We start from the raw sequence: 17,510 nt of genomic DNA on the forward strand, positions 1-17,510 counted from the left end.
TGGGAAATGCCAGCTTAGGGCTTCGAAAGCATGAGCTGAGTCGTGGTGGAACAAGCGCCATCTTCCTGGCAAAAACAAAGCTCTTTGGTATCTTTGGCCAAGCGCTCCCAGAAGACACGGCAATCAGGCTTTCTGATCCATGGGGTTTCCCATCAGGCAGCTAGAATTTGAGGTAATCCAGTAGATTCTTTGTTTCAAGGCCCTTGGTAGGTGAGGCTCAGGTCAGTTTGCCTGGGTCTCCAAGCTCATTCGTGGTCACTTAAACTTTTGAAAGTGATTGAACCTGGCTTTGTGAGTCAACTTTCCATCACTGTGGCCAAACAACTGAGATAAACACCGCACAGGAAGGGGAAAAAAATCTTGGTATACAGCTGCAATTCACAGTCTGTTGGTGCCATGATTCTGGACCTAGACTAGTCAGAGTGTCACACCGAGGGGGTGTGGTCAAGAGAACAGAGAGAGAAAGGGACTCTGTGGCCCAGGTATCTCTTTTAGGGACATGCTCCCACTGGGGCTAACTTCTTCCCCCAAGGCTTCATCTTTTAAAGATTCCACTCCCAACCAATAGTGCCACAGGTCAGGGACCAAAACCTTCAACACATGAGCCTCCATGGAGCCCTTCAGATGCAGCTGTAATGATAGCAGAAGACAGAGTGGTCAGAGAGTGAGGGACAATAGCTAGGTGTCCTCACTCAGAGCTGGTCTAATAAGTGCCCCTAGAACTGCACTTGTTGGGCTCATCTGAGTCCTGTGGAAACCCTTTCCTCCTGCTTCTCTTTGTCCTGCACTCCAATTGCCACATGTGCTACTGTCACTATCTTTGGGGACAATTTGGTGCTGGAAAGCCTCAAGCTTGGGAGCATTTCCTTATGGCCAGTTCTGCATGAAACAGAGCCCAGGAACACAGACAGGAAATAAAAAGCATAGAACACAACCGTGAGAGACAGAAGAAGAGGGTTCTGGATTTTGTTAAATACCTTTCAACAGTACCAGAATAGAGAATCCTTGACTTCTTTGAGGGAGAAGAGATCTGGGAGGGGAAGGGATATTCGGTGAACACATTATGACCTCTGTGACATCGGTGCTAGTTGGAGTTTTGAGACAGGAGAACCCCAAGACCCTTGGGTAACAGAGAACGCAGTAACTAAGATCTTAGGTGAAATATCACCGGATACTGGAAAGCAGCTATGAATCCCTTTTCAAACGATGAGTAGGACATCCGCCAGTAAAAATGAATGATAATTAATGAGACTGAAAATGAGGGCTTTGCTTCAGAAATGGTGTGAGCAGATGGTTCAGAGTTGCAGACTGTGTCTGGAAGTGGCGCAGCCTGTGTGTGATGGGCAGAGCACACCAGGTTGTCACACCTAACTCCTCAGTCGATGACAAAGAGCCTGGGAGGTTGGCACGGATGAGTCATCCGGTAATGGTCTGTGCCACCCAGTGGATTTCTTTGTTCTCTTCCCCCCACCATTCCTTTCATCTTTAAACTAATAATGGCAGCTGAACTTTAAATCACACCCTGAAGGAGGAAGCTTACTCACTCTAGTTGTCATGGCTGCCATGAGATGGGATAAAAAAGGAAGGAGGAAGGAGGAATTACTAACGGCGAGTGATGTCAGCTCACCACGCTGGAACCCGTAATACAGACGTGGGATTCACAGAGAGCATGATTTGTCAGGCTTGTAGGTAACTGGAGTCGTTTCAACTGAATCATGGCTGGAATTTTAAAATAATTGTAGAGTAGTGGTTCATAAATAACATAATGTCAAGACTTTCAGGTTGCCTATTTTTCCTTTGAAAAACCCTCACAAATAAAAACATACATATATCTATGGATGAATGCAGATAGATAGATTCATATATATCCAGATCCTGTCTACACACACACACACACACACACACACACACACACACACACACACACACACACACACACACACTGAGAAGGCAAGAGAATAGTATTTCTTCCACTAAGAAATGACTGGCAGGGAGAACAATGCAATCAGGAGACACCCAACACTCTGTACCAGAAGCTGTTTAATGTGGGTGAGGACTGGGGGCAAATTAGTACCCACCGGCAGCCAGTACTCCATCTAGATCTGTGTCTGAGCTGGTATTCCCAAAGCAGCAACTCCTACATCAAAACATATCCTGGGACTTTGCAAAGGAACATTAGAAAAAAATTAATGGACAAACCCATTTCTCCTCACTTTTTTAAACTCATCACAAGGAAATTGAAATTACCAGATGAGAAAGTCAGACAGAGCCTGCAATGGAGGAAAGGGCTGAGAGTAGAAGAGAAAGAGGATAGATAAATAGATTGATTAATAGATTCACTAGCTGAGCACTGCATTATCTACCTGCTGATTAAGAAAGACTGCTTCTCTTAAGCTCCTTCATATACTTCATGCAAAGGACAAACAATTGACTCCAGAGATAAAGCTTATTCATAGTGCACTTGTATATTGGACAGCAAAATCATTTTTGTTAGAAATCACATTTTCCCAACTTCAGAAGTCAGAGTCCTCTATTTCCAAAGCAAAGCTGTCATTTGCAACGTGCTGATCATTTCAAAAAGGGCTGCTGTTAACTCTTTTCCAGGATATGAATCTGTTCAGACATTTAAATACGGAGCTGTTTGACTGGAGTCAAGGCAGGTGATAACGAAGGTCTTGGGTCCTGTGGCATTCTTGTCACATTGCCCATGCATTACTGTTTGTCACTTTATTAAACCATCAGTGCCTATCTTTTGGTACCAAATGAGTGTAAAATTAGTGGTTATTCCTTCCCATATTTTTCAGAAGCGAAGCTACAAGACAGGAAGGGCTGGAGTCGTTCCTCACTGAATGTATAACCCTGTGTACGATGTTAGCTGGAAATTCAATTCTCCTAACTGAAAATGGGACACTTCCCTTGTCCTTTGAATGGGACCTGGAGGCTCTGCGGAAACTTCATGTTGATCAGAGCCAGTGAAAGGACAGGCTTAAATGATCAGACTGCAGCTGCCAGTCTCCAGTCCTTACTTCACACATCGTAGCAACTCACAAATGTCTGTGTTTCCTTCTGTGTCAAACGAGCGTAAGACCTTCTCTGCCCAGTACTAGTGTGTTTGCCTATGACTTGACCTTTTATACAGTCATGAGTGTGAAGGCAGTGCAGGAGGAATTTTCCATAGTTGATAAGTAATAATCATTCTTGTTGTACAAATATTACAACTCCTTGGGGTGTTTGCTTGCTGTGTTTGGCATGAGCCTTTCTGTGTGCCACCTGCAGATGGAGGAAAGTAGCTGCCGTGAAATCAAGGCTGCGGTTTTGAGTGAGAGGAAATGGAATCTCTGAGGGACCTGGCCTCTGGGCCCAGCGTTCTGATGAAGCCAGTTGATAAGGTAGCTGTGGTGGGAAGGCCGCTGTGCTGAGCTGGCATATGACCCCTCTGCTGTGTTCTCTAGGTTGCGCTTACCTTACTGTATCTGCTCCATCAGCGGTCTGCAGCCATTTTGTCTGGATGAAAGGGGTGATGTGGTGGCATGGCATGGCTTTGATCAGAGATGTTGATGTATTCTCTTAGTGTTCTCAACACCCTGTTCCTGTATCCAATGGGCTTTGGGGGTTAGTTTGTTTTAGTTGATGCTGAGGCACTCGGTAGATGAAGGGGTAGATGAAGGACTTCAAGTGACAGCATCTGATTGCGAGTTGACTTAGTTCAGGATCCTCGGCACCCCAACTCAGCCCTGCTCTGAAGTAGCAGAGCACATTTATACCCCAGCTGCCGCTGCACTCCAGAAGGAAGAGGAGAGGAGGTGAGGGAGAGGGAGCCGAGGAGGAAATGGTGAAGGAGGAGGACCACATCCCCTTGGGTTTAAGGCCAGCTGAAAGCAAGGGCAGGGTGTGGAGAGCACACAGGAGTGGAGACCATTCCCCCAGGAGACTCAGGTCATGGTGATGCCCAGCAGAGGCAGTCAGAAGCCATTCCATTCCACTATTGACAGACCAGCTCCATCTTCAAGGTGTCTTGACTTCACACACAGTGCCAACCAACACCAACTCCTGCTGCCCCTCGCCCTCATCCTTGCTGGCTCTCCAACCTGTCCCCCCGGACACCTCCCCTCTCCCTTCACACAGCAGCACAGCCAGATGGCGTCTAGCCCATCCTCTTTCCTGTAGACACACTAGACCAAAGAGTGACTCCAAAACAGGAGACCTCCAACCCTGTGAAACATTGCATGGGAGGTAATTCACAACACAAACCTCGCTGGCAATGTCTCGAGCAGGGCTTTGTAAAGTTTCCCTCTACTTAGGCCTCTTTATTTAGTGTCATGGACTTTGATTGCAGAATCAGAATGTCTGCACAAGCCATAATGGTAAGAAAACTTGGCAGAACCTTATTCGGTAAGCAAGCAGGCAAGCACAAAGGCAGAGAGGCACACCAACAGATGGAGGGCCGGCGCTCACAAAGGGAGAGACACTGAGCTCTTTGACATCAGGCCTATCTATAGGATAGAGGAGGTTCAGACTTAAAGCTGTTCTAAGATAAGTGCTTACCTTTCCTCTTAAATTACTCTTGGCATTACCTTTTCCTTACTTGGGCTTTGGGTTTCTAAGACTGACCTGCTCTTTAAACTTTTTTTTTTTTAATGTTTTTTTTTAATTGTAAAAATAGTGTTGACCATTACGTTTGGGCATTCCTGCCACCAAACAGATGTTTATCCTTGAAAGAAGGACTTTGTGTAAGGGTGGGGAGGAGTCATTTTCCTGCGTGTTTGCTTTTCTGGGATACACACCTTTTTTTTATTATGCCCTCACTGGGTTTTTAGAGCGCATTAATCACTTTGGACCAGCGGGCATAGTCAGATGAAGCTGTTCTTGCTCTTTTTTTCCCCTTGTACTAATACTGCAGCTGATGAAGGAGTGTGAGGATTAAAGCAGATAGTGCCTCTGTTTCTAAATGCAGTGTTTCTGAATTCCTGGCTGCTTCTCACCACGCCTTATTTACCCTGATTGAGCCTATCCTGGTCATTTCAAAGGAATGGATCTGAAGTAAGTTATATAGAGTGTTAGCTCAGGTCTATGTTTATAAAATACATTATTTCTGAGATGAAAAATGATTTTGAGATTTGTAAATGAAAGAAGAATATGCTTTCAGTCTGGATTTGCACAGCGTACGTTGAAGGCATTCGTGGATAAAGTGTAGTCCACAGTTTTGTCACAAAGCATTCCTGCTGCCCAATACATAGTTTCCAGAGTGACTGCGACGCCACTAGCACTGGCTTTGCCGGAGGGTCCCAACACTCTCCAGGATTTGAACTGGTGGCCATGAGTCTTGGTAATCTCAAGTGTGTTTTTTCCCATATGTTAACATTATTGCATGCACACAAGGTAGTTTTATTTTAGAGAAAAGAGGAGCAAACAGGGCATGGTGTCCTCCTTGTTGGTCATTTCTTTCTTCATGTTTATGATGGGTTGTCATATTTTAACCAGAGCTACATTCTTATTTGAAAGGCAGACTTTAAATTCTCAGCTAAGGAGAATAGAAGTCCCTGGGAACAATCTGAATAGAAGGCAGGCCCCGGTGGCTCATGCCTGTAATCCTAGCTACTGAGATCTGAGGATCACGGTTCAAAACCCGTCTCTGAGACTCTCATCTCCAGTTAACCACTTAGCTACCAGTAAACCGGAAGTGGTACTGTAGGCTCTAGCTAGCCCTAAGCAAAAAGAGCTTAGGGACAGTGCCCCGAGTTCAACCCCCACAACCGCCAAAAAGCCAAAAATCAAAACAGAATATATGCATCTAACTTCTAGTGTTATCTGTCTCACCACACACAGTTGTCTTTAGGAAGCAAAGAATTTGTGATTGCTCCATTAGTAGAGGAAAAAATATCCACATAGGTGACATGAAGTCACAGTCTGAAAATGAGTGACCCCCAGAGCCTTTAAGCCTTCAGCTCTTTGTACCAGCATCAAGATTATTCAGGTATTTATTTAAATGCATGCATTATCTTTCAATTCAGTGCTGTTTTAGGAGCTTGGTGCCTTTGCTCAGATGCTTTCCGCCAAGACTCTCCTCAGCCCGCGAGAAGGGCAGGGCAGACAGCGAGCCCCTCAGAGCCAGCTTGTTTTACATGCCATATCATTTATGTCAAATGAAAACCTCTGAAACTAATTCTAAGTAGGAAAATAATCTAATTTTCACACATTTCATATGCATCAACTGCTTATAGAGTGATGTCTTCTGTGTGGTTATTTGAATGCTATATTCACTTTCCAGCCATCTGGAGAGATGACGGATGGAGAAAAAACTGTGTGGGGGTGGGTGCGGGCTCCGCCGTGCCAGGCGTACCACGCAGCAGGCACCTGAGAGCGGGAGTGGGGGCCTGTGCCCCACTGGGAAGTCCAGAGCACTTTCAGAGCAGCACTGAGAAGCGGTGCTTCAAGCAGGTCTCTCTCTGCTCTTCGAGGTGAAGGAGCTATGGTGGGCAAAGGGGTGCCCTGTGCTGTCCTTGGTGGCAGGCAGCTGGGGCATCTCTTGGAAGTGGTCAGGTAGCTGTTTAGTAGTACAGATCCGAAGTATCAGATGGATCATCTTTGGGGACTTACTGGATATCATCCAGACAAGAAGGAAGAAAGGAAATAAACTTCCATTATGGTGTATATGTCTGTCTGTCTGTGGGTGAGAGAGAAGGAGAGACGTAGAGAGGAAGAGACAGAAAGAGAAAGTGGGTAGAAAGAGAGAAAAGGAAAGAGGGAAAGACAGAGGGATGGAGGGAGAGGAAGGAAAGATGCCTGACTCAAAGGAAGAACAAAAGGCATTCAGAAAAGACTGACTCAAACTTTAGTAAGGAGGATTCTCCCTCCACCTTAGGGTTTATCCACAGGTATAAGTTAGTTTTAATTTAGAGAAAAGAGGAGAAAATAGGGCATAGTTAGGAAGCTTAGGAAGTTGTTTTTCTTATTGCTGTCTTCTAACTATCACTGTTCTAGAAGGGCCCAGGTCTTTCATTTTGTGTCTCTATGAAATATATGATCTCCGAAGGACTCGCTCTCCCACTGCTAAGAACTGCAAGATTAACATTGTACCATAACATTAAATAAAATCAGTTAGATGAAAGATTTATGATTTCATTAATCTAAAGTGGTACAGTGGAGAAAAGATAATAAAAGTTAAAGCAAAGAACTGATCAAGTTTTAACCACCACCTTACTTTTCATGAGAGACAATTGTATTAGGGCCCTTGGCTCTATTAGTACAATAAATTAATGGTTTATAACCTTTATTCTACTCTCTGGGAGCACTTCATAAATCAATTGTAACTACAAGTGAGAAAATAGCCTATAAAGTGAGTCTTTCTCATGAGGGCTCCTTTCTTTGGAATGGTCAATGTTGATTAAAAATAATAAGAATAAACTTTAAGTATTTAAGAGTATCTTTTTAAATGATATCGCTTCTAACTGGAATGAGTATGCATACATATATTTCTACTTCCTTCTTTCCCTTACAGTGACTGTTTACACACATGCACACATACCATACACATATGTATCAACATATTTTTGTTAAAAATAGTATGTATTCTTGACAAGAAATTTGAAAAAAAAAATGCAAACTACCCAGAGCTACATTACCAAATGCCAAACGTTTGGTGTCTATCCATTCTGTTTATCAAAAACAATAGTACACATCTTAAATGCTTATATTGTCTCTCTCTTTTCACTTTGAATTTCCTGAAGACAGAGAGAGTGCTTGTGTGTTATCCATTTCCATGTGTGTGTGTGTGAATTTAGATGTGTGCATGTGTGTACATATATAGAGGTTTCTATGTGTTCACACACACGGCACATGTATCTCTATGTGTGACCTGTGTGCATGCGTGGGTTTCAGAGTCACAGTCTCTGCAGGATTTGGCATACAATAGACACTCGAGCGGGATTTGTTGATTGCATGTTGGAAATGAAACTAGCCACAATTGAGGTTTTTGTGGCAACTGAAATATTTTTTCCATTAAAAGTATATTTTTTCCTCTCATTAGGTAAAATTTCATTTTCTTTAGGTAAATCACTGGCTCAGAATAATAAAAGATACTCAATAAGTGCTAAATAAAAAATGGACAATGCCTGTTCCTAATTCAACCTTACTGTCTCAGAAATCAATCCAGACTCCCCTCCTTCAGGCTGGAGGGTGGATTCTGTATGCTTCCTAGGCTGCTTCCTGTTCTTAAAGGGATCTGTAGCAAGTGTAGTAGCTTATAATTTGGGGGGAGGGTGGAGGAACCAATTATAAACTAGTCAATAGGTGTAGATCAGGACCTCAGCTTGAAGGGAAGCTATGGGACCTGGATTAGATAGGCCTTGGCTGGAGAAAGGGCTCCATGCAGAGATCTAGAGGTGACAAGGAGCTGGCGGTGTTTTGAGACAGAGGCAGGACACCTAGAATCAGGGTATTCACACAGTGCTGTTGGTCCAGAAGGACAGCTGAGGCAAATAGCACTTCTGAGAAGTTCCTTTCATATGAATTCCCATACACGGGAGAAAATCAAGGAGATGATTTTAAAGAATATAGCTCTGGGTGGCAAAATACCTTTCTTGTTGCAATGGTTTATGATCTTTCAACCAGGCAAATGTGTCTTGTAACAACTCCTCAAAACACAGTGTTCAGCTGGGTGCCAGTGGCTCACACTGTAATCCTAGCTACTCAGAAGGCTGAGATCTGAGGATAGTAGTTCAAAGCCAGCCCCAGCAGAAAAGTCCATGAGACTCTTATCTCCAATGAACCACCAAAACCGGAAGTGATGCTGTGGTTTAAGTGGTAGAGCGCTAGCCTTGAGATGAATTGCTGAGGGACAGCGTCCAGGCCCAGAGTTCAAGCCCCACAACTGACAAAACAAAAACAAAAACAAATAAACAAAAAACCCATAGTGTTCATAGTGTTCATGCTAATGCCTACTTCTGATTTGCTGCCTTCTGCCAATCTGCTTTTCCCAGCCCCAAGTTCACTGAGTCATTTCAGAGGCATATTTGAACACGTTTTATACCAAGAGCCTTTTAATAAGATGCTCAGGGGAGGTTTGCCCATGAAGAACTAGTCTTGTACATTGAAGGCTGAGTTTCCATGTCAAGCCTTGTGTATAAGGGGGACTGTGTGTAAATCCCAGTACAGCATCTTCTTCTAAGTTTCATCCAAGCTGCTGGACTTTCGTGAAGGGAACAGTGTGGGCTCATCTGTACTTTAAATGTGCTTCTATCTAAATGAGACATGAGTCCACAAACGGATATCTGTAGTGACCCAGAAAGAGAGTGATGAAGGACAGGACAGAGGAGTCAGGGAGAAAGTACTCTGTGTCCTCTGAAATGTGTGCTCATGAAACTTCATAGACTTGAAGACCAGAGCCTCTGGTAAAACCAGAACATTCATGAATGTCAGGAACCTTAGGCTCAAGCTCTTCTTAACAAGTGTGAATTGGCTGCAGAAATCATGTGTGGTGCTTTACGAGGTAGAAAGCTTGGTCTTGAGGAGCTGAACGCAGAAGATGGCTCTAAACCGTCAACGTGACTCACCACACACACATAAGCTTACCTTAGCATGGGGACCGGGAAAATCAGAGAGCAACGTGAGAGCTGAAAGTCTAAAAATGTTCTTAAGGGTGAAAAATTTAGGATCAGACTCTCAGGATGAGGTGTTACAGGGATCATATTTTTTAGAAATAAAAGCAAATATCCAAACACAAGCAGGTGAACCAGAAAGACAGCAGGAGTTTTTGAAGCATTCACAACTGCATTGATATGATTTCCATAATGAAATAATATATAGGATCACATAGTGATTAATTCACAGTGAACTCAAAATAGTAGTTTTGATTCATCACTACCTGCTGTGCAGACCATTCTGTTCTAGGTGAGAATAATTAATTTTTCCTAACCTATAATTATATGTAATTCAACCAAACCACCTTCTTCCAATACCACAAGATACAGTGCATCTATTAGATATGTGTGGCTATAATTATCTTCTCCGTGTTGAAGTTAAACTTCAAGAATAGTCTATTTATAACATAGAGAACTTGCATTTTAGTATAAATGTATCCTTCGAGGATGTTTAAGTGTACATTCAGACATTCAGAGCCAGGCTACATAGGAAAATATTTCCATTTAGTAGAACTATAAAAATGCTATGATCTGTGATATCAGTGGTTAAAGGTACACATACATCCTAGTCCATGGTCATCCCTAGAAACTTAGTTGATTAAAGCAGAGAGTGGGAACCCAACATGAATTCCGCCTGGAATGAAGGAATGAAAGTGAATGGCTGCTTTATTGAGCTGAAACTATATAGCACTTTCTGCTTGCTCTGTGGTAACTGTGACTAGTGAGGTGCTGGCCTAGGCAGGCCCTGGCAAACGCTTGATTTATGAACAAATAAGTGAAGGCATGAACAGATGAATGTATGAGTGGATAGGTAAATATATGTACAGGACAGACAGATGGAAAGTTGGTGGATGAGGAAACTCAGGAGAATTGTACAGTGCCCCAGCATACTACAGAGGGAAAGAGCCAGGAATGGCTAATCGATTGCTGTTCTTAGCACATTAGAACATATTGGGTTATAGTAATGTGCTTCTCTCAGGATAAGATAACCTAGGAGGCACAGAAACTGTTTTTTTTTCCATGATAAAAATAGAAGGAACAGCAGTTTAAAGGAGCACAGTGACATTCTTGGATCAGCAGGAAGAAAACAAGTCTGAGGAGATAGCACTGCAGACAGCAGAACACACAGGAGAAAGATGGAATTGTTTGTTTCTCGAGGACAGCTCTCTGGAACACCTGCTGGCAGCAAGTTTACATGGGGGAAGATACTCACAGGACACCAAGACACTTACCACATAGCAGGACACTTTGCTGGAAAGTGAATGCACCAAAAAGAGAGAGCCACTACCAACCCAATGAGATCATGCATGTTATCATTAAGCTAAAAGTGTAGTGTTAAGGTGTTTAGAATCAGGGGGATTAATTCTGATCAATGATAATTAAATGAGTTATTCATTGGCATCAGAGTCACTGGCATTCACAGCAGAACTTATGCAGAAAAACAGCCAATACAACATTAACACCAATACTATTATAACTGAGTAAAGATTATCTACATAGGTGTTGCGTAGACCTCTGCAGATACATAAAGATTACTTCAGGCGGGGTATAGTGGCATACATCTGTAATCTCTGTATTTAAGAAGGTAGAGAGCAAGAAGATCTCAGTTAGAGGCCAGGATGGGCAAAAATCTGAGAGTGACCCCATGTCAACAGGTAAGGAGGCACAGTACTGTGCACTTGTCATCCCAGCAAGAAGGAAACAAGGGAGGCTGAGATCTAGAAGATAGGGCCTCCAGGCGGGTAGGATAGTAAGATCCAAGAGACTCCATCGGAATGGAAGGAGTTGGGCAGTGTGCTGTGTGGCTGGCATGCCAGATACAGCGGGAATTGTAAAATAAGAATGGCTCAGTCCAAGCTGGGCCTCGCATAAAGCAAGACCCTGTCTTGAAAACAGCTGACCCCAAATGGGCTGGACTCATGGCTCAGAGGAAAAGCACCTGATTGGCAAGTACAAGACCCTAAGCTCAAGCCCCAGTTTGCCATCAACATCACTAGAGGATGAGTTAGATGGAAGGTGTAATCTATAATAATTCCATACAGGAGGCTGGCCTTAGAACTATGAAAAATTAACACTTCTATTTATTGAGTCCAATTGGATGTATTTTTTATAGTCTGGATTAATCAAATAGTTAAGCAGATTGAAGGTGTCTAAGACTTATGTCTGATCAATGTTGCGTCTTAAAGATCTAGGTTCGGGTTATAAATAGGGGCCATTAAATGTGGCCCAGATGAGAGGAGGTGAATGTGTGGCTGTGTTTCATAAGGTCCCCCGCTCGTGCAGAAAGAAAACAGCATTCGTGACAGGTGGAGTGTTTGTAGGGGAAACTGTGTTTGAATTAATCTGCAGGAGGATCTGGGAGACGGGTGCTTAGCAAACCTGGAGTCAGGGCGTGGGCTAGGCGAGGAGGCATGAGGTCCGCCTGTGCATCGGTGAGCATTGCGTGGGAGAAGTTTCCATCACAGTTTGTCCAGAGTAGAGTAGGTGTGAGAGGTCCGTTATGTTGGGGATTCTGAGGCGGCTCTTCGTCAGCCAGGGCATCGGTGCACAGCAAGCCTCAGATAGATGAAGCCTGAGGAGAAGGCATGCCCAGGACAGCCTTGTAACCCTGTCTGTGTGACATGGGACTAGGAGCAGCCTCGTGACACCTCCGGCTTGGACAACACCAAGTGACAAGTCCCCACCCTGCCTAAGGTACCCGCGCTCTTGCTGGAACATTTAACAAGATCCCAGGATGAATATGCAGCCTACAATTCGAGAAGGCTTATCTCCCAAAGGATGGAGCTTGACTGCATGTTTTCGTGAAGATCTCAGAGGTCCCGGACTAATGGTCTCCCCTGTACTACTGGTGGGTGACTGTAAAGATGCCATAAACTCTAAAACTCATAATCCTCTCCTCCTCTTTCATCAAAATGCACCAGCTGAGCTAGGTAAGGCCAGAGGCCTGGAGCCACTTGAGGCTGTGGTCAGTCTGTCCCCAGGGTCCACTCTGGGGACTGTGAGTCTACTCAATCCCCTCCAAAGGTGCGTGTCCTAGGGGGAATTGTACAGCCATTGAAACAATTTAAATCACTTTGTGGGATCACCAGAATCACCAGATCCTTTCTTTGGGTCATTTAAATTGACCATTCTTTTTGACCAAAGCAAAACCACACAGCAGAAGCTTCCTTCCCTAACTTATCCACCAGATAAACCGAGGCTGATTTTATTATTCAGTCGCAGTAAAAGAGTGGAGACCAAATTAATTCACACGTAGGACTCTAGTAAAAGCTGAGTCTTCTTCAGATTCCTGGCTTCAATTGAGAGGAGAGGATTCTTCCTCTATCCTGCCCTTGTGGAACATTGTTTCCACCTCCGTCATTTTTGCTCTCCTGGACTTCATTAAAACAGGGAAACCTGTGCATTTCAAGAACTAGCACAGGACACCGGCAGTGCTGTTTCTGCCATGAGTGCTGTTTCAAAGGTGCTGCCAGGATTGGGCAGGACTCTCACAACAGTGCTCAAAGAAGACAAATCATTCATAGGATCCCCCTGCTAGTTCCCTTGTGGCACAATCTGCGTGCCACCTGCACCCCACCATTGCTGTCCCAGAGCCCCAACATTTGTATTTGTCTGCTGCCACAGCCTGTGCCTCCAAAAAAAAAATCCCTGAAAATCAGAGCAGAGCTTGGAGCTTTAAAAGTCAGCCCTGCCCATTGTGTTAAATCCTCTAAAACCTGTCACTTGAAAAGAATAAATCCATGTCTAATGATTCCCTAATGAAGAGAGGGATGCCTGTGACTCAGAGACAATTTGCTTCTCGGGGGTCAGCGTGACATGAGAGCTTTCGTCTTGGACACGGTCACACTGTCTCTCCACAGCCATGGGAAGAGGCCCCCAGGGAGCCCCTCAATCTCTCCTTGCTTCTGGTTGGTGAGAAACAGCCTTTCAGGAGAGAAAGTTACAAAACCCAAACGTCCAAGTGATCTGAGATGGTCTCTTAGGCTGATTCAGTGAGTCTTTAACTTATAACACCAAACGTAACCCAGCATTGCTGATTCCCCTTGACCTTCCACAGGACAGATGTCACAAGGTCACCGTCTCCCCATCAGTCATCACAGACAGTGTAGATCTCCAGCCTTCAAAAGCCATGAGATTGTATTTTGTCTCATTCCGTCTCTGCTTGTGTCTCTTCTCCTCTCCTCTCTTCTTTTCTCTCCTCCCTTCCACACCCTTATCTTCCTTTGCTTCTCTTCTTTTCCCTTTCCTTCTCCTTTCTTTTCCTGTCTTCTTCTTTTCTTCTCTCTTGTTCCTTCTAATCTGAATCCACTCTCTCCACATCCATACTACCTGTGCATTTCCAGAGTATCAGTCCCTATTCCTCAGGAGGTATAAATGTATCTCATGTCAAACACAGGATGCCCCTGTAGTGAGAGAACTAATGATGTATCGGTAGGGTTTTTGAGATACACGTGGAAGGATCGAAGCCTCCCTGGGAGTAGAGAAGCCAGTGCAGGAACGTTGTGATTCCATTCACTGCCCTCCATCCCCTGCAAACCCTGCTACCCCCAAAACCCAGCTTAGCCACCCATCATCCAAACAGAACGTGATAAAATTCAGGGGAAAAAAATGTTAAATTATGATAGCTGGTACTAGATCTCTTTTAATCTCTAGCATAACCTAGCTGTTACAAGGAAATGTCCAGTCTCTCCAGAATGCCTGTAGTAGTGGTGCCACACTTCCTCCCCAGCTGCTGTCTCCATCTCTGCAGACATGGCCAGGCCCCAGGGAGTGACATGTTCTGGTTCTGGCCTTTTCTGTCTCACATTCATCTCCTAGCCTTCCCAGAAGCCCTGGACGGCCCCTCTCCATCCATCCAAGCCCTGAGGCTTGCAGGACATGGTCCTCAGGAGGCCTGTCCAACTGCTTGTTGGTGACTCCTTCCTCTCAAACACTGCGCTCCTAGTACATACATCTCTCGTTGCACTGAGCATGGATTTTTGCAGGGACTTTCGCGCTGTTACCCTTTCCCAGTGAACCGTGATCGTCATGAGGACCAATATCTCCAGAGCACAGCACCCTGTTCAGAGGTGATCTACTTTTGAGTGTTAAATGGACCCGAAGAATGGCTGTGATCATCTCAGCCAACCCCTTCCTGCCTGGCATCTCCATGTAGCTCCAGGATGGAGCTCCGCGCCCTTGCTCCCATCCCTCGGGTCTTCCTCCATTTATTGGGCCATTGTGTTGACCATCATTCTCTCACAGTGCCACGTTGGAAATCAGGTTTCTCTGAATGTTGCCCGAGGATTGGTTTTCCCCGCCATAATTAACATCCCACAGTCAGCGAGGAGCAGAGCCGCAGTCTCACTCTTCCCCACACCCTCCCTAACGGGACCAACTATTCTTCCCACCAATGCCACAGCACATCAGCAGTGGAGAAGGAAAGTAGGAGACCTTGAATTATGGACTATAGCTAGAGAGAAAGCAGATAAAGGTTAGAACACGCAGGAGCCGCCTACATGCACCTGTGTGACTGTCCTGACTTTCACCCAGCTCAGAGAAAATGAAATGAAGGTGACGTCTAGTCTGCCAGAGGTCTTTGAGTTAAGCCAGGCATTGAGGAGATCTCCCCAGGGGTGGGACACCATCAGTCTGACTGTAATCCTGTGAACTTTTAGGTCAAGTCTTCAGAAACACAGTTGCATTCAGGAAGGAGTTCCAGGGAAGGTAGCACTGATACCGTACATCTGGATTAAACTTCATTTCCACGTGAAGAGGTCCATGAACCATCTCAAGCTAAGCACCCTGGAGACAAGTGTGACCTATAAACACTAACGGTGCCTAATGGCATGTGCATGTGCACCAGCCCTGCGTGCCACTGTGATGGGAAGCTGGCACAGTGATATCCCTGTTAATGCTTATAGCACATGTGTTGGTATCCTGACTGTGTTACTGGTGTTTGTCTCAAGTGCCAAGAATACAATTGTGAACATGTGGCAGGCAGAGTTTTCCTGTTTTCTCTCCCTAATGGAGCAGCACCTCTGGGTTTCTTGACTCTTCCCCTGGGTCTCCAGTGGGCTGTTCTGCAGTAATTCAGATCTGCTTCCCCACAAGCCTGTGAGCTCTTGACATGCCTGTGAAGATGTGCGTTCCCACACACACCCCACTCTCTGAACTCTTAAAAATAAGTACAACGCACAGTAAAATTGCTTGAAGGTTGCCAGGATGTAGTGTATCATTCTGGTGCTCAGGGATTTCTGTCAGTAGCTATCTTCCTTCATACTAACATGTCTCGAAAGTCTCCAATGTTTGACATGGAAACTCATTTGACTCCATGCTGCAACTTCTTCATTAAAATTCCAGGAAGTGATGCACCTGGTATTAAGAAGTACTGGTGCACATAGTCCTTGACTTGTACTCAGAGATGGACATTTGTACTCAGCGATTACTTTCTTGAGACTTTTGAAGTCCAATAACCATACTGGCTTTGCATCTAATATTGCATGCTGCCGTGGGGAAACACTGAGTAAAAACATTTCTGGTATCAGGTTTATGCTCGGTTTTGATCTCTGTGTGTTCAATTTCCCTGTTGGGAGTGGGCAGAAGAAAGAGACCACACCAGTCATGGGCTGGTTTGGCTCTGGACGGAAGGGCTTATTCCCCACACCATGGTATCTTCAGGCAGAGAGCGCAGAACAATGGTGTGGTGTCACCGCTGGGGTGCATTGTCGGCATAGACATCAGAACAAAGCCTTTAGCAATTTGAACAGATAGGATGGTGTTTAAAAACTAATAGGGATGCATAATTAATTTTCCTCTACTAGGAAAATCACCTATGTGACCATTTTCCCTTAGCCCTGGTAGCATCTCCAAGCAGTAAAATGTATCCCTAACATGTGTGTGTATGTGTGTGTGTGTTTTAGATGGGCATTCACAAAGTGTTCCTGAAGTACTGGCACATGGACCAGCTCAGTGACCTGTGTCTCCAGCTACAGCAAAGAATCATAACCTGCCAGAAAGGTAAGCGCCACCCGTCAACATGCCACAGCCCCTTTGAGCTGTTAGGTTCTAGAGCATTCCATGAACCCTGAGACTAAGTACTTGTGGGACCAGCATTGTCATCTCTCCTCATCAGCCCCCACCCCACCCCGAGCCTCGTCAAAGCAGAGTACTGAGCGATAGAAAGCCTTGTGCCTTGACCTGTTGTATGTATGTGTTTATAGACCCGCTTATGCCTGCGTGGGTAGATTCCCCATCACATTTTAGATGACATTCTTATGGAGTATCCAGGCTTAGCACTCTCTGTCACCAGCAAAGACGATAAGGTTGTGCCTTGGATTGGGTGGAGGGAACATTGCCCAGCTGCTAGTGTCTGGTCAGCACTTACACTCTGCCGAGGTCTGGGAAGTGATCACCAGCCAACAAGTTTTCTGTAACGCCACACCAGCCCCAGAAAATTCCTTGATTGATTTTCCCTCCATCAAGTAAAGATACTATCCAGGGTGATTTCTTTGCTGGCAGATAGCATCTGTGTATCCAGCAAAGAAGATGTTCCATTTTGAATCTGTGTCCTGTCGGAATCCAGGAGATTGTTAAGGAGGGGGCCTGTTTTCCAGGAGGGAAACCGACCTGTCTTCGGTGTGTGTTCAATGTCACACAGCAAGGGGTCCCTTGTGACCTTTCTGCATGTGCATAGGATATATTCCAATGATACCTTGTCCATGAGGGTTTTGTTTTTGTTTTTTAAGTTATGCCTCTTGTAAAATGGCTATGCATTTGACACTCTTTAGTGGGCTTCATTGTTTAATTTTTAAAGAAAGATAACAGAGGAAGGAATTTTACCAGATGCCAGCGGTTGGTATAACATGCTGAGCTTGGTGTTCTAATGTGGTT

At 44.7% G+C, this 17,510-nt stretch overlaps 1 protein-coding gene across 1 annotated transcript in view; it reads left to right on the plus strand.

The window, feature by feature from the left end:
- Positions 1-17,510, plus strand: part of Myo16 (myosin XVI) — a 269,234-nt gene that overhangs the window by 200,726 nt on the left and 50,998 nt on the right. Inside the window, exon 28 of the mRNA XM_042697004.1 lies at positions 16,541-16,637. Coding sequence (XP_042552938.1) covers positions 16,541-16,637 — 97 coding nt within the window. The remainder of the gene's footprint in view (positions 1-16,540; positions 16,638-17,510) is intronic.

The sequence above is a fragment of the Dipodomys spectabilis genome, unplaced genomic scaffold (assembly GCF_019054845.1).
Source record: "Dipodomys spectabilis isolate Male_0828 unplaced genomic scaffold, ASM1905484v1 ptg000215l, whole genome shotgun sequence".
NCBI lineage: Eukaryota > Metazoa > Chordata > Mammalia > Rodentia > Heteromyidae > Dipodomys > Dipodomys spectabilis.